Source organism: Narcine bancroftii, chromosome 1, assembly GCF_036971445.1.
Source record: "Narcine bancroftii isolate sNarBan1 chromosome 1, sNarBan1.hap1, whole genome shotgun sequence".
NCBI lineage: Eukaryota > Metazoa > Chordata > Chondrichthyes > Torpediniformes > Narcinidae > Narcine > Narcine bancroftii.
The window spans coordinates 484,781,302-484,803,100 of record NC_091469.1 but is presented as its reverse complement, the minus strand read 5'-3'; the positions used below and the strand labels follow the sequence as shown (position 1 = coordinate 484,803,100).

General features: G+C 40.5%; 1 protein-coding gene across 3 annotated transcripts in view; it reads left to right on the top strand.

The window, feature by feature from the left end:
• dlec1 (DLEC1 cilia and flagella associated protein) overlaps positions 1-21,799 on the top strand; it is a 191,340-nt gene that overhangs the window by 80,971 nt on the left and 88,570 nt on the right. For all 3 annotated transcript variants that reach the window (XM_069914929.1, XM_069914926.1, XM_069914927.1), the window contains 5 exons: positions 336-498; positions 1,189-1,381; positions 5,502-5,587; positions 18,011-18,185; positions 21,159-21,252. In XM_069914929.1, coding sequence (XP_069771030.1) covers positions 336-498; positions 1,189-1,381; positions 5,502-5,587; positions 18,011-18,185; positions 21,159-21,252 — 711 coding nt within the window. The remainder of the gene's footprint in view (positions 1-335; positions 499-1,188; positions 1,382-5,501; positions 5,588-18,010; positions 18,186-21,158; positions 21,253-21,799) is intronic.

Here is a 21,799-nt window from a genome sequence, read left to right as displayed (position 1 = left end):
CCCAGAGAAAACCCACATAGATACGGGAAGAATGTACAAACTACTTACAGACATCACTGGGTTCGAACCCAAGTCGCTGGAGCTGTAGCAGCATTGCCTGAACCACTATGCTAATTAAAAACTCTTTGAGGGCTCTTGGTCTTCAAGACATTCTGTGGAGAGGCCTCAGGATCAACCAAACATGATGCATTCGACCTCTTGGGATGGCCGGGGAGATGAGATCTCAAGCTCAGAGCCATGGAAATGTAGCAGTGAGAAGCACGTGGGATGGGCATGGGCAGTAGGCTGGGACAAGCACATGTCATTCCTCTGCTGTATTTCCTTTTGCTGCTTAGGTACTGGCCAGCAGGTTGCTTTGCAATTCATCTCTATCAGTGGCGGAGAGAGCACAGCTGCCCTAGGAGAGTGCAGAGATGCAACAGCAGAGCATTTTGTTCGCTTTGAAGCAACAAACCCATATGTTTGTTCTCAAAAGGTGATCACTCTCCACAATGCCACGTAAGTACAATCATTTTCCATACTTGAAAGTAGTCGTACATTGGACAGTTGGCCCCTGTTCTATTAATAACTTCATGATCGAAGCAGCAAGAGAGTGATGAGATGCAAAAGACTACAGATGCTGGAATCTGGAGCAAAAGGTAAAACTGCTAGGAGAACTCAGCAGGTCAGGCAGCATCTTCTGGAGGAAAAGGCAGGGCCGACGTTTTCAGTCGAGACCCTGCATCATGAATAACAGTATAGAAGGAAGATCACCAGTGTATAGAAGAGAGAAGGAGGCTAATGTGTTCCACCTATCCCCTACATGGAGATGGTTCATATTCTGCATTGAAGTCAGTGACCAGTAGAGTTCTGCAGGGATCTGTTTTAGAAATGACCAAGATGAGGAAGCAGAAGGGTGGGTTAATAAGGATGATGTGGGTAGTGCTGTGGATATTCTGGAGGGATGCCAGAGATTACAAAGGGACGTTGATAGGATGAGAAGTGGGAGACAGAGTTTAACCCAGAAAAATGTGTTGTGGTTCATTTTGGTAGGTCAAATTTGAAGGAAGAATACAATGTTAAAATGGGCCGCAGCCAAAAAAGGGTTGAGAACAGCTGCACTAAATCACCTCACAGTCTTAAAAGGCATTCTGTTTAGTTACTGCATGTAGAGAGATTGTCAATCTTGTCATCTGCCCTTGTTTGCAGGCATGTGGATCTTCCCTTTTGTTGGCAAATACTTAAACCTAATCTGGTCTGTGTGATTCCTGGAGAACCTACAGAATGCACGAACTTGGATTATGATCGAGACTTAAAGTCGGCCTTTCACATCAGCCCAGAGAACGGGGTTATTGAACCCCACCAGGACCACGAGTTCACCCTCACTTATTTCCCGAAGGAGGTAAAAAATGTTTGCCTGTAGATCTGATCTTTCCAAATTGCTGTCTGAAAATTTTTTCTCTTGTTTTTTTTAAACTTTATTTTTTAATAATATATACAAAAATAAATTTTTAAAAATACACTAATATACTACTGATACATTTTAATCCTCCTCCCCTTCCCACCACCCCCCCATTCCCTCCCATAATCTCTTGTCATGCCAACCTTGCCAACATTTTTATAATCACTGTTTTTCTCCCAAAGTCAGCGGCTGAAGGACAGAGTACATAGAACTGTACAGGCCCTGGGGCTCACGATGTGGGGCCAACCCATATCCATGATCAATGTAATCCCTTTTTTCCCCTCACAGTCCATAACCCTGTTCTTCCCACACCCCCCATTTTTCTTACATCCATCTGCCTATCTAAGAGACTATTACATGTCCCTATTGTACCAGCCTCCTCCACCACCCCTGGCAATGCATTCCAGATACCCACCACTCTCTGTGTAAAAATCCTACCTCTGACGTCTCCCCTAAACTTTCCTCCACTCACCTTAATACCATCAGGAAAATGATGGAAATCATGTTTTAGTGTGTTTTATTCTTCAAAAGCAATGCATGAGAACAGTAGGTATCTGAATCTGGCTGATTCCTGTCATTCAAAAAGGCCCACTTTACAAAATCTCTTAACATTGAAATGATCTGAAATGCACTGCCCAGGAGGATGGGGGTGTGGGGTGGATTCAATGAATCACCAAGGCAGATTAAAGCTACAGACCAAGTGGTGGTAAATGGGATTAGTGTTGATAGGTACTAGCCTGAATATAGTGGGCTGAAGAACCTGTTACAGTTGCTGAATGATTCTCTAGAAATACACTTGAAAATATAAAAACGTTGATGATCATGGGATGGAACAGGAGAATAGAACTGATTGGATCGCTCAGTTGACGTGACATGAAGGACAGAATGGTCTACCAATGTATTGCAAGATTTTCTGATCTTATTTACCAGATTATTCATTGATTTCTGCTCACATCAGCAAGGATAGTATTATGTGCCCTGCCCACTATTCTCTGGTTTCCAGCTGTTACAATTGGTTATCTCTCAAGATACAGCACAGTAATAAGGCCCACGAGCCTGCACTGCCCAATTACACCCATGTGACCAAATAACCTACAGAATCCCTTTGGAATGTTGGAGGAAACCGGAGCACCCAGAGAAAACCTACATGGACACAGAGAGAACATACGAACTCCTCACAGAGAGCACCAAATTTGAACCCGGGTCTCTGTAATAGTGTTGGGCTAACGTGAAGTTGTCATTGAGTCCTTCCATTCAACTCACTGTTATCACTTGCCCATTGACATCAACCCTCTCCCCAGTTAGTCAGAAGGTGAATGAATAAATGAGAACTTGTTGTCACTGAAGTACAGATGCAATGGAAGTCTTTCTTTCTGCAGCTTGCGTGGAACTCATGCAAATTAAATATAATAAAGTTGCCAAAAAGAGAAAAGACAATCAATGTAGAAAGAAAAGAAATAATTAATAATACCTATTGACATTTGGCCTGTAAAATTTTGCTCCATTAGTAGTACAGGCAGATCTTTGTAGTCTCGTAACATGCTCTATTAGTGTTATGTATGGGTTCTCCACTGGCCACCGTGACAGAGGTGCACCAAAGAAGAGGTACAAGGACTGCCTAAAGAAATCTCTTGGTGCCTGCCACATTGACCACCGCCAGTGGGCGGATCTCGCCTCCAACCGTGCATCTTGGCGCCTCACAGTTCGGCGGGCAGCAACCTCCTTTGAAGAAGACCGCAGAGCCCACCTCACAGACAAAAGACAAAGGAGGAAAAACCCAACACCAACCCACCAATTTTCCCCTGCAACCGTGTCAGCCTGTCCCGCATCAGACTTGTCAGCCACCAGCGAGCCTGCAGCTGACGTGGACATTTACCCCTCCATAAATCTTCGTCTGCGAAGCCAAGCCAAAGAAAAAAGAGATGGGTTAAGCACACCCTCCCCCACCTCCAGTTTAAATTCAATACAGAATATTTTCGACGGTCAAGAACCAAGTAAGTAAGGGTAACAGGTCGAGGGCCAGTTCATGATCCAAATGGACAGTGCACCGCAATCTTTCATATGGGGTCACAAACCAAGGATTTGACTGTCTGGACTGCTTGGGTGGAACAGTTAGCGTCGAGGTTAGTGCCAGTGTGTAAGGTTTGAATCCGTTGTTGTTTGCAAGGACTTTTTGATTTCTCTCTGTGAGTTGCTTGGGTTTTCCCCGGGTTCTCCGGTTTCTTCCCAGCCTCAAAAACCTTTAGGGCTGGCAGGTTTATTGGGTGTAATTGAGCAGTACGGATTTCATAGGCTAGAAGGGCGTTCTACATTTAAAATAAAGATATATAGGTTCAGTAATATATTTTTAAGAGATACTCTGAAGCAGCAATATTAAACGATCATGGAGTCATGACATTCTAAAGCACGGAAACTGGACCATCGATCCAACTTGCCCATCTGAAACAAGCTAGTCCCACTTCCTGTGTTCAGCTATATCCCTCTAAGCCGTTCCTATCCATGTACCTGCCTAAATATTGGTTTAAGTTTATTGATCACATTTTACCTCGAACAATGAAGGTGGCTCTTCTCTTTTCTTTTAAAAATATTTTATTGTGTTTAACATATAAATCCTATATACAAAGTCATCTCATATAACAAACAGCTCATGTCATATGCATATCACAAATTAAATATAAATGTAAATCAAAAACCTATCCATAGTTGTTTAATTAACAATATTTCTTTAAAACAATAAACTCTATCAATATGGTAATAAACCATTTATCTCTTTACATTAATATAATCTATATAGTACTGGATAGAAAATAAATAAGGCTAATTTAAACAATCTACCGTATCTACCGTAAACAAAGGATAGATTCTGTCTTTACTAATGATGTGATCCATGACTACCATATATAAATCCACGTTTAACCAGTTTATCTAAAAAAAAGAAAAAGACAAAAATATAGCTAAAACTAATCTAACCCCTCCCTCTAATCAAGATTAATGTAAGAATTGTGAAAATATACGTCGAATAGCAACCTCCTGACACTAGACAGACAATCTCCGGAGCATCTAAAATCTTCCAATTATGGTAGTAATCTATGAATGGGCCCCACATCTTTTCAAAATGAAACTAATTTTCTCCAAACTTAAACAGGACATAACATCATGGAATGGTTCTTCTCTGAGCAGATTATAGGGTTGCAGTGAAAAGAAAGCTCAATTAGCATTAAGAAAGGACAACGTGAGAGAACTGTTGTGCGGTTCATTCAGGAGGACCCTGACGGCTGTGAGGAAGAAAGCATCTTGAAGCCTTTTGATGCACGCTTTCACCCTCAAGCCTTCTCCCTGATGGGAGGAGAGAGAAGAGAATGTGTCTGGGTTGGGTCTTTCAGGACGTGGGCTGCCTTTCCTAAACAGCTTGACGCCCATGGAGGGGAAGCTTGCATGAGCAATATTCACCACCATCTGCAGTTGTTTCCGACCTGAGCAAGCAGCATCCGTCCCATACTGTGATGCATCCAGCAAGTCTACTCTGGATGGTGCACCTGTAGAAGTTGTTGAAGGACAAGGGGGACATTCTGAACATCCTTAGTCTTTTCAGAAAGTGGAGGTGTGGGTGTGCTTTCCTGACCATCTCATTGATGCGCTTGTCCCAAGTCAGTGGGTCATTTGAGATATTTATTCCTAAGAAAATTCCAGCATCTTTTGAAAGTTATGTTTGCCCCCGTTTCTACCACTTCCTATGGCACCCTCTGTGTGAAGAAGGTATCCCTCACAACCCTTTTCCATCTTTCCCCTCTCACAAATCTATTGACCCTTCTAGTTTTAGTTTCACCTTCTCTGGGGGAAAAAAGAGGATGATTATTTACCTCATCTACACTTCTCATGATTTTATAAACCTCCATGAGGTCCCACCTTAGCCATTCTACCCTCCAGAGAGAAAATTCACAGCCACTCCTGAAAATTCAGGCTCATCAATCCAGTAACGCTTGTGAATCTCTTAGTTTACGGCACTGATGGACTTGTGTTTACATTTCTCTGATTTGAGTGGTCTTGTTTTCTTTCACAGCTGAAGGAATATCACAGCGTGCTTTACCTTGTCTTAAGAGATATTCCTGAACCTTCAAATGCCAATGAATGTTACACTGGCAGTAGGTAAGTTATTTTCAAAGTACCATCTCAGCACTCACAGGGGCATATTGGCTGGCAAGGTGAGTTTCCATCTTCTGGACCTGAAGTCAAGAAGGTGCCTTGGCAGACAGCATTTAATAGAAAACATGATAGAGAAAAGAATAATAGATAATGTAAGTTTAAAAAGTTACCTGTAAGTTCATGTGGGTGGTGCCTAACAAATCTACAGAGGAATTTCTTTTGCCAGAGAGTGGTGAACCTCTGGAATTTGCTACCTAGAGGCCAGGTTGTTTAGTGTATTTAAGGCAGAGATTAATAAGATCTGAATAGTCAGGGTATCAAGGGTTATGAGGAGAAGGCAGGGTTGTGGGGCTGTAGGAGAGTGGATCAGCTCACGATGGAATGGTGGAGTGGGCTCAATGGGCCGAATGGCCACATCTGCTCCTACATCTTATGGTCTTATGGAAATATTTGGGGAAGTGACAAGCAGGGTAGCCAGACAAAGCAGTGTCAGTGGATGTTGTTTATTTGGATTTCCTGAAGGCCTTTGATGAACGAAGCTGGAGATAGGAGTCCATGGTATTACACAAGGAAGCAGCAGGGATAGAAGACTGGCTGACTTGTAGAAGGCAAAGAGAGGGAATGAAGGGAGCTTTATCTGGTTGGGAGCTGGTGACCAATGTGTTCTGCAGAGATCAGCATGGGGTCTGTCACTTTTACATTTTTTGTAAATGATTTAAATGATTGAATTGATGGCTTTGTGGCCACATTTGCGGATCATACGAATATTGGTGGAGTGTTAAGGAGGCAGGAATCTGCAGAGGACTTGGATAGGTTGTAAAAATGAGCAAAGAATTGGCAGATAAAATGCAGCATATGGGGAAATGTATGGTCAAGCACATTGGTAGAAGGAATAAAGGTGTAGACAATTTTCTAAATGGGCAGAAAATTCAGAAAGCAGAGGTCCCTAGTGACATGGGAGTCTGTTATGAGCACAGAGGACCCCAAAACCCAGCAGCAATAGATATTCACCAAGACAAATGGTTACTTGAACAAAAGTTGCTTTTAATTATCTTTAAACATGAAAACAGAATCACACTTTAACTTATCTACGAACTTACTTAACCCCCTTCTAATTCTAAGTGCACGTGTATGTAATATGTGTGCAACTTCAGAAAAGTTCTTTGGTTCACAGTCCAATCTCACTTCTCACTCCTCCAAGTTTACTGGTTGCAGGCAATTCTTATACTGTCCACAGAATTTAACATTTATAAGATTCAACAGTCTTTGGTGCTTGAAAGCAACAAATCTCTCTCTGAAAACCGACAAGAACCTTCCTGAGCAGTAACCATTTACCTTTCAAGCACCAAAGCTTGGTGAAATTCATAAATGTTAAATTCTATGCACAGTATAAGAATTGCCTGATACCAGTGAACTTCGAGGATGAGAAGTGAGATTGGACTGTGAACCAAAGAACTTTTCTGAACTTACACACACATTACATACATGTGCGCTTAGAATTAGAAAGGGGTTAAGTTGGGTTAGTTAAGTTAAAATGTGATTCTGTTTTCATGTTTAAAGATAATTAAAAGCAACTTTTGTTTAAGTAACCATTTGACTTGGTGAATATCTATTGCTGCTGGGTTTTGAGGTCCTCTGGGCCCATAACACCTTCCAAAATGCAACACCTCACATTTATCTGCAGTACATTCCTTCTGCCATTTTTCAGCCCATTTTTCCAACTGTCCACAATGCCTCCTATCTTAGTGTCCTCTACAAACTTGCTGATCCAATTTACCGCATTATCATCCAAATCATTGATCTAGATGACAAACAACAATGGTCCCAGCACTGATTCCTGAGGCCCACCACTTGTCACAGGCCTCCAGTCTGAGAAGCAATCATCCATCACTACTCTTTGGCTTCTCCCATCGAGTCATTGTGGAATCCAGTTCATGACTTCATCATGAATACCTAGCGTCTGAACCTTCCTGAAGGTTCCCATGTGGGTCTTTACTAAAGTCCATGTAGACAACATCTACAGCCTTCATCAAATTTCCTGGTAACCTCCTCAAAGAAACTATAAGGTTAGTTAAACACGACCTACCATGCACAAAGCCATGTTGACTATTCCTAATATGTTCTGGCTATCCAAATTATTGTATATCTGATCTCTTCGAACACCTTTCAATAATTTACCTATTACTGACATCAGGATAACCGGCTATAATTTCCAGAGTTTCTTTTGGAATAGAACAATGGAACAATGTGAGCTACCCTCCAGTCCTCAGGCACCACACCTTTTGCTAAGAACACTTTAAATATTTTTGCCAGAGCCCCAGGAATTTCTACACTAGCCTTCCTCAAGGTCCAAAGAATATCTTGTCAGGCCCTGTGGATTTATCCACCCTTATTTGTTTAAGACAGCAAGCACTTCCTCCTCTTTGATCTGTATAGGTTCCATGACCTCATTGTTTGTTTTCCTTACTTCCCATGACTGTGTCTGTTTCCTGAGTGAATACTGATGGAAAAAAAAACATTTAAGATCTTCCCCATCTCTTTTGGCTCCATACATAGTCAACCACTCTGATCTTCAAGGTGACCAATTTTGTCCCTTACTATCCTTTTGCTCTGAATATACCTGTAGAAACCCTTAAGGTTTTCCTTCATACTGTCTGCCAAAGAAGCCTCATTGTCTTTTAGCATCCCTGATTTCTTTCTTAAGATTTTTATATCATTTTTTACACTCCTCAAGAACCTCATTTCCTCCATGTTGCCTATACCTGTTATACACCTTCCGAAACAGATCCCAAATATCCCTCAAAAAGCAAGGCTTCCTATGCTTGCTAATCTTGTCTTTAATCCTGACAGGAGCATGCAAACTCTGTATTCTCAAAATATCACCTTTGAAGGTCCTCCACTGATCTCGCACATTCTTACCTGAAAACAACTTATCCCATCGATGAAGTCTTTTTTAAAATAATTTTATTTAATAATTTTAAAACCACATTCATACATACATATTGAATAAAAATAGATATAAAGAAAATATATGTGATATATTTTAAAAAAAACAAACACTAATTTACCCCATCCTCCATACTTTCAATAAAAATTATATTTATTACGTAAATTATGTTATTTTCTCAAGTGGAATACATGAATGTAATTCAGCATGCCACCTCTCTCCATTCCCTAAATTCATTTCAAATTTCCAAGTAATGCATTTCCTAGAAACGGCTAAAGGCAATCGTAAAAATTCAATTTGATACATAATCATAATTTAATATGAACTATTTTAATATTACTCAACAGAAAGGGAGTTTAACTTTTAGTATTTTCTTTAAAAAAAATTTTAAACTGTAACCAGAAAGACTTTACCCTAGAACACTCCTAAGTAGAATGGAAAATAAAACAACCAACCTCCTGTTCACATCTAAAACATAAATCAGACAATGTTAAATTGAACTTATTTAATTTTTAAGATAAAAATGATGTTAAAAAAATTGTTTCTAATCATTTTCATCTATTAATTCAACCTCCTGTGGCGGCACGCCATTAGGCAGGCGAACCGGCCCCGCATGTCACGCACGGCCAAAGCTGGCCAAAACGGCACCATCGGGGGTTTCTCCCTGACCTCGGCACCAGGCTCAGAACCCCACGCTCTGCGGCCCACGTCAGGGCCCCCAACGCGGTTCTCAGCCAGGTCTGGACTTGGAGCATAAGACCAGCCAGGCAGACCTGAATAAAGGAGTTTTTGCTCACTGAACTCAACCCGTCTGGTTGTGAGATCATTCAGTTAGCAGAGTAGCCGTCGCTACAGTCCCATCTTAATCTTAATTTGTGAATTCCTAACGGTAGCAAATTTATGACATCATCTATATATCTCAATATTTCTAATTTGTTCTTTGGTAATATTAAATAATGACCTTACTTATCAATTAAGAAAGCCCTAACTTGATAATAGTAAAAAAATAATTTTATTCGTGACATTAAATTTCTCTTTTATTCATTGAAAAGTAATAAATTTATTAACTTCAAAACAATCCTCTACCTTTTAAATTCCCATTTTATTCCAAATTTTCAAAAACCGATTATTCATAGAAAAAGGGGAAGTGCAGTGTCTGCCACAGCAGCACTGCCAAATAAATGCACACTACTTACTACTTACTTTAATCATGCAAGCCTTCCTCTTTTATGTCACTTCCGGTTCGCGAAGCATCCCGACAGTGTCCATGCCATCTTTTCGGGTGAGTATACTGCGGCATTTTGGCCCATCCCGGGCTGCGACAGAAGTCAATTTTGGCACAGTCATTTTACAAGATAGAAAATCTTTTCGACCTGTCTCATAGTTTATTTTCATCCATAATTCAATTGAATGTCTCGAAATAGGTGCATCTCTAATTCCTTTTAACAATTTTGAATTCCATTTATAAATAAAGTCCTGGATAGAATCTTCTCCTATTTTACTCGATTCTATTTTGACACAACTTGGTAATTTATCCAAATCAAACATCCCATTAATAAATTTAAGTTGAGATGTTCTATAATAATTCTTAAAATGGGAAAGTTGCAAATCTCCAAGTCAATTTTTCCAAACAAACTCTCGCAATTTTCCCTCTCCACAAAAACTTCCTAATACTTGAATTTAAATCCTTAAAGACATTTTTAGAGATCAAACAAGGAATTGACTGAAATAAATACTGAACCCTTGGGAAAATATTCATTTTAATACAATTAACTCTACCTACTAAATTTACAGGTAAATCATTCCATCTATTTAAATCATTCTTAATTTTATTAAGTACAGGTAAATAATTCAACTTATATAAATTATTTAAATCATTATCAACTTTAATCCCTAAGTACTTAATTCTATAATTTGACCACTTAAATCTAATAAATTCTTTACACTGAGTATAATCTCCTTTAACTAAGGAAATAATTTCACTTTTGTCCAATTAACTTTAAAACCTGATATTTCACCATATTCTTCTAATCTTTTATGTATTTATATAATTGATGTAAAGGACTTATAGGATCTGTAATATAAACCAGAACATCATCAGCAAATAAATTAATCTTGATTTGCTCTTGATTGACTTTTATACCCTTAATATTAGAATCTTGTCTTAACTCTGCTAAAGGTTCAATTGCTAAAACAGGCAAAAGGACATCTTTATCTACTTGATTTAGTTAATGAAAAAGCAGAAGAAATTTGTCCATATGTCACAACCTTAGCTGAAGGATTTTTATATAAAGTTTTAACCCAATTAATAAACATAGATACAATACCAAATGTTCCTAACACCTTAAATAAATAATTCCATTCTAATCAATCAAAGGCTTTCTCAGCATTCAAAGCTACTGTAACTGCTAAATCACCCTTCTTTTGAGACATATGTAATTAGCTAATCAATCTTGAAACATTATCAACAGAGTGGCATTCTTTAACAAACCCATTTTGATGCATATGAATTAATTTTGGCAAATATCTAGCCATTTCATTTTCCAAAGCTTTAGCTATAATTGTATAATCAATGTTTAATAAGAATATTGGCCTATTGAAACAACACACAAATGCTGGAGAAACTCAGCAGGACAAACAGTGCCTTTATGTAGCAAAGGTAAAGGTACATCACCAACGTTTTGTGTTTAAGCACTTCATCAAGGTGTGGACCCACACTCCATAAAACCTGCAATTAAATTTGACATCTACAATTCAAAAGTAAAGAAAAAAAGGATATATGTTTAAAAAAAAGCCTACTGATAGGATCAGTACTAATTCTCTCTACTGTACGGAAAATAGCCTTTGCCACAAAGTCGCACACGACTACAGGAGAAAGCAAAAAGTCCGCCCCCTGGACAGAATGTAGATTACTTTAATCAAAGAGTTCATTTAAAAGTATAGCAAGCTTCTTCAAGATCTTTATTCGCTTGATCATCATCAATCTCCACCATCTCTTGTTGTTCTGTCATCTGTTCAATTTTCTCTCTCAAAATGACCTGTCAGATTTTGCTGAGAAGTCTGACTCTGAGCATCCATATGCTGATCTTGCTTAAGATTTGGAAGAGAATTTGCAAGCTCTAAAGCTTCATCTTCATCTGTAAAAAACTTGATTGATTTTCTCCAGAAAACACTTTAAGTATGGCTGGGTATCAAAAAGAGAATTTATATCCCTTTTTCCAAAGAACTAATTTTGCAAGATTGAATTCCTTCCTTCTTTTCACAACTGACATGCATAAATCCACATTAAAAATACCTTATTATTTGCTTTTGAGCATTTTAAACTGCCAATCTCAATATAATTTCTTTATCTTGATAATGCAAATATCTAATCAAATTGGAATGTGGTATCTGTCCCAGAAATGTTTTTTTCCTATTAACTCTATGTGCTCTCAGCTCAAGACCATTGAGAAAGTTGTCAGGCCCCAAAATTTCTGGAATCCATTTTTGAAAAAAATAGTTCTGGAGTAGGGCCTTCAAAATCTTCAGGCAGCCCCACAATCTTAACATTGTTCCTGCAACTATGATATTTCCAGTACATTAATCTTCTGTAAAAGATCTTTTCTTTGAACATTTCAAGCCATAAAAGAGTGTCCCAGTTTTTTAACTGTATTTTTGCATTGTTATGAGCCCAGAGGACCGCAAAACCCAGCAGCAATATATATTCACCAAGACAAATGGTTACTTAAAAAAAAGTTGCTTTTAATTATCTTTAAACATGAAAACAGAATCACCCTTTAACTTATCACTATTAAGTTAACTAACCTAACTTAACCCCCTTCTAATTCTAAGCACATGTGTATGTAATGTGTGTGTAAGTTCAGAGATGTTCTTTGATTCACAGCCCCATCTCACTTCTCATTCCTCCAAGTTCACTGGCAATTCTTTAACTGTGAGTAGAATTTAACTTTTATGAAGTTCACCAGGCTTTGGTGCTTGAAAGGTAAATGGTTACCGCTCAGGAAGGTTCTTGTCAGTTTTCAGAGAGAGATTTGTTGTATGCTGGACACCACAACTGATTCCTTTTTAATCAGCCACTTCAGTGTCTTGCCGAAGAAACTTGGCCCGTCAGGGTTCTCTAGATGATAACCTCTTTCTTTCAAGTCACCACAGAGTTCCTTTTTGTTTCTCTTATTTCAAGTGAAACATTAGACAACCAGTCCTCTCTTCTTGCATGAACCACAAAGGGCTTTGACCAGGCTGAAGTAAGCACCCACAACCTGTCTTCAGAATGGGGACTTTCCACAAGCTTGCCAGCTTGTCCTGTTCCAATCCCAGCTGTTATCTCTCTCTCTCTCTCTCTCTCTCTCTCTCTCTTTCTCTCTCTCTCTCTCTGAGAGAAAGCCTGTTTAAGCTTGCAAAAAAACACATGACCTTCTTAGAACAGCAGGCATCATTCCCAGACAGCCTGTGGCTCTGAACCTTCTCTTCTGAGTTCTTTCATCTGTTGCTTTTCAAAACAACAAACCATTAATGAAGTCTCTTGGGCACACTCCAAAGCTTTTGCAAAGGCTCTCAGAGCCGGACTGTCTAGCTTGAGCAGAGCTCCTGTGTTTTAAATGAGATCTGTTTTGAAGTGTTTGTATGTGACCTACACTAAAAAACCTGTCCCAATTTATCTCCCAAAAACATATCTATAACCTGTCACAGCATTGTTTTACTTCATAGCGATAATCTTGAATATCATCTTCAATTTTCTGTTCGTGTATTTTCACTTTATTAACAACTTCAGTGTATTTTGCCATTTCTTTTTTAATATTTTTCATTTCATTTTTGACATGCTGAAATTGTGCCTCAGCATCAAATATTACAGATAAAAGTTGTATATTTATTTGCTTAGAAAACAACTGCATCTGTTGAATGAGAATAGAAGTTTGCTGTTGAACTTCCCTACCTTTAATTTCAAATTCATGATACTGAAAATGCATTACTCGAATCCCTTTGGACCAATTGAGTTTCTTCTTTGTCAAATTCCTCTCCCCCTTCCTTCATATTCTTCTTTTTCTGTATCTTGTTCCTCCTTTTTGTCCCTCTGAGTCACTTGAAGAACGAACAGATTCAATACCCATTTGAATCTGTGAAGAGAAATGGTTTTGACCAGTGACGCTAGTGACCAGCGATTTGGTAGATTGAGCTGCTGCCCATGGGGGGAAAGGCTGTTCGATTGTGCGCATGCGCAAAGATTCACGCATATGCAGTTGTTCCTGCGATGTTTGTAGTTCTATAATTCTATTGTACTCTCTTTAGTTGGTACCTCAACATATAGATGTAGAAAACTTTCCTGAACACATTTGACCAACACCAAGCCATCGATCCCTTTTACAGTATGGAAATCCCAGTCAATATGTGGAAGATTAAAATCTCCTACTATCACAACCTTATAATAATTCCACATACAATTTGTTGTTAGAGACACTGTTCTATTCCATTTTTATAAAAATTCACCATGTGTGAGCGATGCTGTACAAATAATTCTGCTGCAAAGTCCACAGACTGTACAATAGGCTTTAATTAACTTAAACTTGTACACACCCAGTATCTTGGTGGCTCCACATGTCTGACAATCCCTGAAGAGGCCGGCTGAAGTCTTTGTATGGGCCAGTTATTGACAGCCGGCAGGTGGGGATAGCCTCCCAGGTTGCCAACCTGCAGGTACAGTGGTTGCCCCCTGCAATAGGCTGGTAGGAGTGTGGCCAGTGTAGTGACTGTAGCACCACATCATGGGCCACTTAAAAATGGGCAATGGACCACAGTTGGCTTGCAGAATGTAGTTTTGACACCTCTGATATAGATCTTTTGTCCTTTCAAGCCTGCTCCACTATTCAGTGTCATCCTGGGTGATCATCTAAATTTTCTGTTTCAACTTTTTCTCCACATCTTGGTTTCTCTAATGGTGAGAATAATATATAATTCCTTGAATATATTTAATGAATTGCATTCAAATGCTTTGTGTTGGAGAATTCCAAAGATTCACCAGTCTTTTGCAAAAGAAACTTTTCCTCATGTCAATCAAGCTTACCCAACATATGAAGCCTTTGTCTATTTTTGGTCTATTGAAAGAAGAACTGGTGGCAGAGGGAAGGGGCTGCAAGCTGTCATCCTGGGAAAATGCCAGTGGTCCTTCTTGCAATTCACGCCCATCCCTGACAATTTCTACTCCTAACTGAGAGCTATCCTCTCCCCCATCACCTCAGCTGTTTTCTCTTCTGACCTCCTACCTGTGTCTGCCTATGGACTGTTGGCCTGTGCTCCTCCCCTGCCCCTTCCTCTCTAGCTCCCTTCATTTGTATTCAGGTGCTTTTGCTTATACCTGATGAGGGGCTCAAGCTCAAAACATTGGTTACCCTTTGCTTCCTGTGGATGCTTCGTGACCTGCTGAGTTTCTCCAGCATATTTTTGTATTGCATGACCTGAGCGTCTGCAGACTTTCTCATTTGACTCTTGATACTCTTGTTGCTTGCAATCCAAATTCAGGACAGTAGAAGATGAATTCAGGTAAGTAGGCTTTTCACACTGAGTTTAGATGAGATACAAATCAGAGGACATGGTTTAACCATTTTGAATACCATGTTGGATACTGTTGGGGGAACGACCTACCAGGGATAAACCATGGCGATAAGGTCTGTGGCATGGAGTCTATTCCTGTAGTTAAGAAGGGAAGCAAGGAGAAGAGTATTGTATGTAGTGATAGGGGATTCCATAGTGAGGGGGACAGATAAGGTTCAGTGGAAGAGATTGAGAATCCTGGATGGAATGTTGCCTCCCTGGTGCCAGGGTCTGAGATATTTCAGATCAGGTTCACAACAGATGTTGTGGTCCATATAGAGACCAATGTCGTGGGTAGGAAGGGTGAGGAAGTCTCTCAAGGAGAGTTCATGGAGTTAGGCACTAGTATGAAGGATAGGGCCTCCAGGGTAGTGATTTCAGGATTGCTACCCGTGCCATGTACTAGTGAGGTTAGAAATAAGAGGATAATGCAGCATAACACGTGGATAAAGATGTGGTGCAGGAGGGAGGACTTTAAGTTTCTGTATCATTGGGCTTTTTTCCAGGGAAGGTGGGACAGTTTGCATCTGAACTGGAGGGGGACTAATATCCTTGAGGGAAGGTTTGCTAGTGCTGCTCTAGAGGGGTTTAAACTGGATTTGCAGGGGGAGTGGATCCAGAGGAGTGGAGGAGGGAAAAGATGATGTGAAAATTACATGCAGCGTTAGAAGTCCACGGGTTGTACGAGGTGGAAATGTTCTCAGGTGAATATATTTCAATGCAAGGAATATTGTAGGAAAGGAAGATGAGCTTAGAGTGTGGATTGGCACGTGCAAAATTAAGAGTCCTTAAATGAATCCCTGATTGAGTTTGTTGTTGAGGAATCTGATGGTGGAGGGAGAGCTGCTGTTCCTGAACCTGGTGGGGTGAGTCTTGGGGCACCTGTACTTCTTTCCTGATGGCAGCAGTGAGAACAGAGCGTGTGCTGGTGGTGTGGATTCTTGATGATTGCTGCTGCTCTCCGATGGCAGCGTTTCCCGTAGATGTTCTTGATAGTGGGGAGGGTTTTACCTCTGATATCCTGGGATGTGTCCATCACCTTTTGGAGCACTCTACGCTCAGGGGTATTGGTGTCCTCATACCAGACCATGATGCAGCCAGTCAGCACACTTTCCACCACACATCTGTAGAAATTTGCTTTGGTTTTTTGGTGTCATATATATCAAAACTCTGCAATCTCCTGAGGAAGTAGAGGTGCTGATGTGCTTTCTTCACAATGCCATTAGTGTGTGGGGTCCAGGAAAGATCTTCCGAGATAGAGACTCCCAAGAACCTAAATGTGCTCACCCTCTCCAGCTCTGATCCCCCAGTGATCACTGGATTATATCCCTCTGGCTTTCCCTTCCTGAAGTCAACAATCAGCTCCTTAGTTTTGGTGACATTGGGTGCGAGGTTGTTTGTGGTGCACCATTCAGCCAAGTTTTCATTCTCCCTCCTGTAGGCTGACTCATCACCTTTCTTTATAACCTGGGATCATCGGCAAATTTGTAGATGGTGTTATTTTCGTACCAAGCCACATAGTTTTAGGTGTAGAGTGGAAATTTGGAGGATTGTGTGCAGTTTTGGTCACCTAACTGTGGGAAAGATATCAATAAGATTGAAGTGCAGAGAAGATTTACTTGGATGTTGCCTGGATTCAGGAACTAAATTACAGGGGAAGGTTAAAAAGGTTAGGACTTTATTCCCTTGAGTGTAGAATGAGGGGAGATTTGATTGAGGTATTTAAAATTATGAGGGGGACAGACAGAGTCAATGTAAATGGGCTTTTTCCACCGAGGGTAGGTGAGATACAAACCAGAGGACATGGGTTAAGGGGAAAAGTTTAGGAGGAACATGATGGGGAACAGAGAGTGGTGGGGGTGTGGAACGTGCTGCCAGCTGAGGTGGTGATGCAGGCTCAATTTTAACATTTAAGAAGAATTTGGACAGGTACACGGATGGAAGAGGTATGGAGGGTTAAGGATTGGGTACAAATCTGTGGGACTGGCAAAAAAACTGGTTCGGCACAGACTAGAAGGGCTGAAGGGCCTGTTTCTGTGCTGTAGTGATCTAAGGTTCTATGTACATTGCACTTCTTAGTTTCATCACTAGATATTGCTATCATTTTGAACAACTACTAGATCGACCATTAAAATGTAATCATCAATGAAAATATTTACCTCCGTTAAAACAAACATTTACCCAAGTTAATAAATTTGTTTAACTCAGTTTAAAAAAAACAGTGGAACTGTAAAGATGGAAAATAGCAAGGGATTGCCAAAAATTTCAGACACAGTGGGAAAATGAATACTTTTTCACAGAAGGGAAGTGCGTTTGTTTGATTTCAAGGAATCAGTAATCTTCATTAGTCTATCTTTAACGGCCTATCTACAAATTTACACATGGCAATCATATCATTAAGGTGGACACTTGGGCGTGAACTGTACTCACTGAGAGTTGTGGAGGAAGGTTGGAGAAGGCCTTGTCCCTTTCTTGATCTTTTCTCCTGTTCTTATTTTGCACCTAGATTTTTATTTTGTTCTGTTTTTTGAATGAGTTTTTTTTTGTATTCATTTAAATTAACTTTAAGGGCAGCAGATACAGAAATGCTTACTGTAATATATGAGCACATCAATAAACTACTGTAATGTCACCAGGTAAACTGCTCAGTAGTGTCATATTGTTATTTTGATAGAAAATGAATTTAGATGGTGTGGGTTTTCTGGTCTAAAAACTCCATTTTTCTTGCTGTGTAATTAGTTGAAAACTGCCAGGCTTGTATGTGGCCCTCAACCAAAAACGACTGAGCGCTCCTAGTCTACATGTACTCCTATTTTCTCTGTTCCTTTGCAAAATATCTCTCAGAAATCACCTAAGAGATAACTAAATCCTCATTTCTATTTTCTAAATTTCAGGAAACGTAGCTTAGAAAGATCCATAAAAGCAGCTTGTGCATCCGTCAGTAATATTGTAGCAATGGAGATCGAGGTTAAAGGTAACACTGACCCATTTCAGGTCTTACTGAAACCTTATGCCATTCTCATCCCGGGTGAGAACTACATGAACACAACTTTGAAAAGGTATTTTCAGGTATGAAATTAAATCTAATTCATTGACCAAAGTCAATCCAAGTACAAGGGCTAACTTTTGTTGGTTAGCGCAGCGCCTTTACAGCGCCAGCGATTTGGACGAGGGTTTGAATCCCGCATTGTCTGTAAGGAGTTTGTACATTCTCCCACGCAGACACGGGGAGAATGTACAAACTCCTTACAGACAATGCGGGATTCAAACCCTCGTCCAAATCGCTGGAAGATACGTATCAGAACTTCTTCAACCTGAAACGTTGGATTAATTTTTAAACTAGCATATGCAGCCTGACCTGTTGAGTTATATCGAGCAATTTCTGTCTTTCATTTAGATTTCCTGCTTTAGAGAGAGAGAGAGCGAGAGAGAGAGAGAGAGAGAGAGAGAGAGAGAGAGAGAGAGAGAGAATGAGAATTAAGGTTGTAGTGAAATTTCTTCTCTCGATAGATAATAAATGTTTGGAATTCTCTGTCCCAGAGGGAGGTGAAATCCAAATTAAGATGTAGAATTCCTTTTATTGCCAAGCAATAGTTTAGAACATGTAATATTACACTAAATTGCCTTCTCCCTGGTATAAGGGTCACCGTTATTGTCACCCTATGTGCCTTAATAGTAAGGAAAAGAGAAGTTGGATATAGTTAATTTATACATACAGCATGGGAACAGGCTCTCTAGGCCCATGAGCCCGTGTCATCCAATTATGCCCAATTAACCAACAACATTTTGAAGGGTGGGTGTAAACGGGAGCACCCAGAATAAACCCACACAGATGTGGGAAGAATGTACAAACTCCTCACAGACAACATCGGATTCGAACCTGGGACACTGGCTCTGTAACAGCACTGCTGTCCTGTGGAGAAAGAAAAATGTATGAAAGATTGAGGGATTGGGGCTTATGGGGAACTGGCACTAAAGAGGAGTTCAGACCTGGGGTAGAGCAGGTTGTTGAGTCAGGTGTATCACTATCTTGAAGAGACATTGATTCAGCTGCTTAAACTGAAGGAAAGGTGCAGAAGGATATAGTCCTAGTACAGGAAAATAGGATTTGTGTAGATGTTCAAAAAGGTGGGCTGAAGGGCCCATCTCTGTGCTAAAAACATGGAATTACTGGAGGAACTCAGCTGTCTCACCATAAGAGGTAAGAGTATATTACCAACATTTCAGGCCTGAACCCTTCCTCAAAGTATGAGCAGGAAACAGTGAAACACAAAAGTCTTCAGACCCTGTGATTGTCATCAAAACACAGAAATGCTTGGAGGAACTCAGCCGGTCTCGGACTATGGACAATCACGATGGTGAGGTAATGGGGCGGGGAATTGAAATAGGTGTCCACTGGGCTATTGGAGTGGACAGAGCCGAGGTGCTTAATGAACCGATCTCCCAGTTTGCGTCCATTCTCCCCAATGTAGAAGAGACCACAACAGGAGCACCAGATGCAGTAGATGACCCCTGCAGATTCACATGCACAGCCTGACTGAGACCACCCACAAAATGGAGGAACAACACCTCATCTTCCTTCTGGGGAACCCTTCAGCCAGATGCCATCAACATCAACTTCTCTATTTCCATTACAACCCTCCCCAAAATATTCTTCTCCTGTTTCCTTTCCTCTCTCTCTCTCTCTCTCTGAGCCGAAATTCATTCTTACCTTTCCTCTTATCGTATCCTATCCAATTAACACCTTTTGTCTGTTAGTCTGTATTCCTTCCCACCCCATTCTTTCCTCAAGCTTTAATTAAGACACCTGTTTTTCACTCATACCTTGAAGAAGGCCTCAGGACCTTTATCTTTACCTCCTATGGGCACTACAAGACCTGCTGAACTCTTCCAGCACTTGTGAGTTTTGATGAGCAGAAAACAGACAGGTGTCTCTATTAAAAGGCTGTGGAAAAGGATATGAGAGGGAGGAGTACAGATTAACAGACAAAAAGTGTTAATTAAATAAGAGGACAGGGGAGAGGAAAGGTGAGAATTGATTGGGTCAGGGTTTATTTTGGCTCTGTGAAAGGAGACAGAGGGAAAAGGGAAGATGGAGAGAGAGAAACTGAGGTAGAGGAAAGGAGAGATGTGGGGGGGGGGGGGGGGGGTCAATCACAAAGTCTGCAGACTTCTGATTCACTATCTGTGCTATACCAGTCTGTGACTCTGAGTCCAGGGCTCGGCATGTGATAAATGGTCGGGCACTGAGGAGTGCTGTAGAACAGAGAGATCTGGGAATACAGGTCCATAATTCCCTGAAAGTGGTGTCACAGGTGGATAGGGTTGTAAAGAGAGCTTTTGGCATATTGGCCTTCATATAACAAAGTACTGAGTGCCTGTATAGGAGTTGGGATGTTATGGTAATGTTGTATAAGACATTGGTGAGGTCAAATTTGAGTATTGTGTGCAGTTTTGGTCACCTAACTATAGATAGAAAGAGTGCAGAGAAGATTTATTAGGTTATTGCTTGGACTTCAGGAACTGAGTTACAGTGAAAGGTTAAACAGGTTAGGGCTTTATTCCCTGGAGTGTAGAAGAATGAGGGGAGATTTGATAGAGGTATTGAAAGTTATGAGGGGGATAGACAGAGTAAATCCACTGAGGGGAGGTGAGATACAAACTAGAGGACATGGGTTAAGAGTGAAAAGGGAAAAGTTGAGGGGGAACTTCGTCACACAGAAAGTTGTGGGGGTGTGGAACGAGGTTCCAGCAGAAGTGGTGAATGAGGGCGCAATTTTCATATTTAAGAAGAATTTGTGCAGGTACATGGATGTGGGAGAGGCACGAAGGGCTATGGACTGGGACGAGGCAAAAGAAAAATGGTTCGGCTCAGACTGGAAGGACCAAAGGTGCCTGTTTTGTGTTGTAATGTTTTATGGTTCTAATTAGTGCTTGTAACCCAACAATTTAATCAGAAAGCAAGATAAAGGTCTTGGTACATAGCAATCATATTGATGGAAATGACTGAGGCATTATCCTGTGTGCTCTGTTAATCTCCAGATGTGGAACAACAGCAAATCAGCCATCTATTTCGAGTGGGAGAGTTTGCATGATTCTCACATCTTGGAGGTGCTACCTCCTTGTGGCACAATAGGTAATGTCACATTTCTCTTTACTGTAATGTCACGGAGGACTGGTGTGAAGATTTGCCCAAGGATTGGGAACAATTTGTCTCTCATTTTAGATTATACTTACATATTTTACTTTTTTTAATATTTAAATTTACGTATACAGCACATAACAAGCCCTTCTGGCCCATGACCCTGTGCCCACCAAATACCCCAATTAGCCTACATCCCCCATGGGTTGTGAAGGCTGTGAGGAAACTGGAGCACCCGGAGGAAACTCACACAGATCCAGAGCAAGCAGTGCCAAATTCATACTCAGGTCACTGGCACCATAATAGCCTTGCACTATGCCGCCCTAATGTTTTAACATAACATAACATAACATAACAATTACAGCACGGAAACAGGCCATTAGGCCCTTCTAGTCCGCACCGAACCAAACACCCCTTTCTAGTCCCACCTCCCTGCACAATGCCCATAACCCTCCATCTTCTTCTCATCCATATACCTGTCCAACCTTTTCTTAAATAATACAATTGACTCCGCCGCCACTATTTCTCCCGGAAGATCATT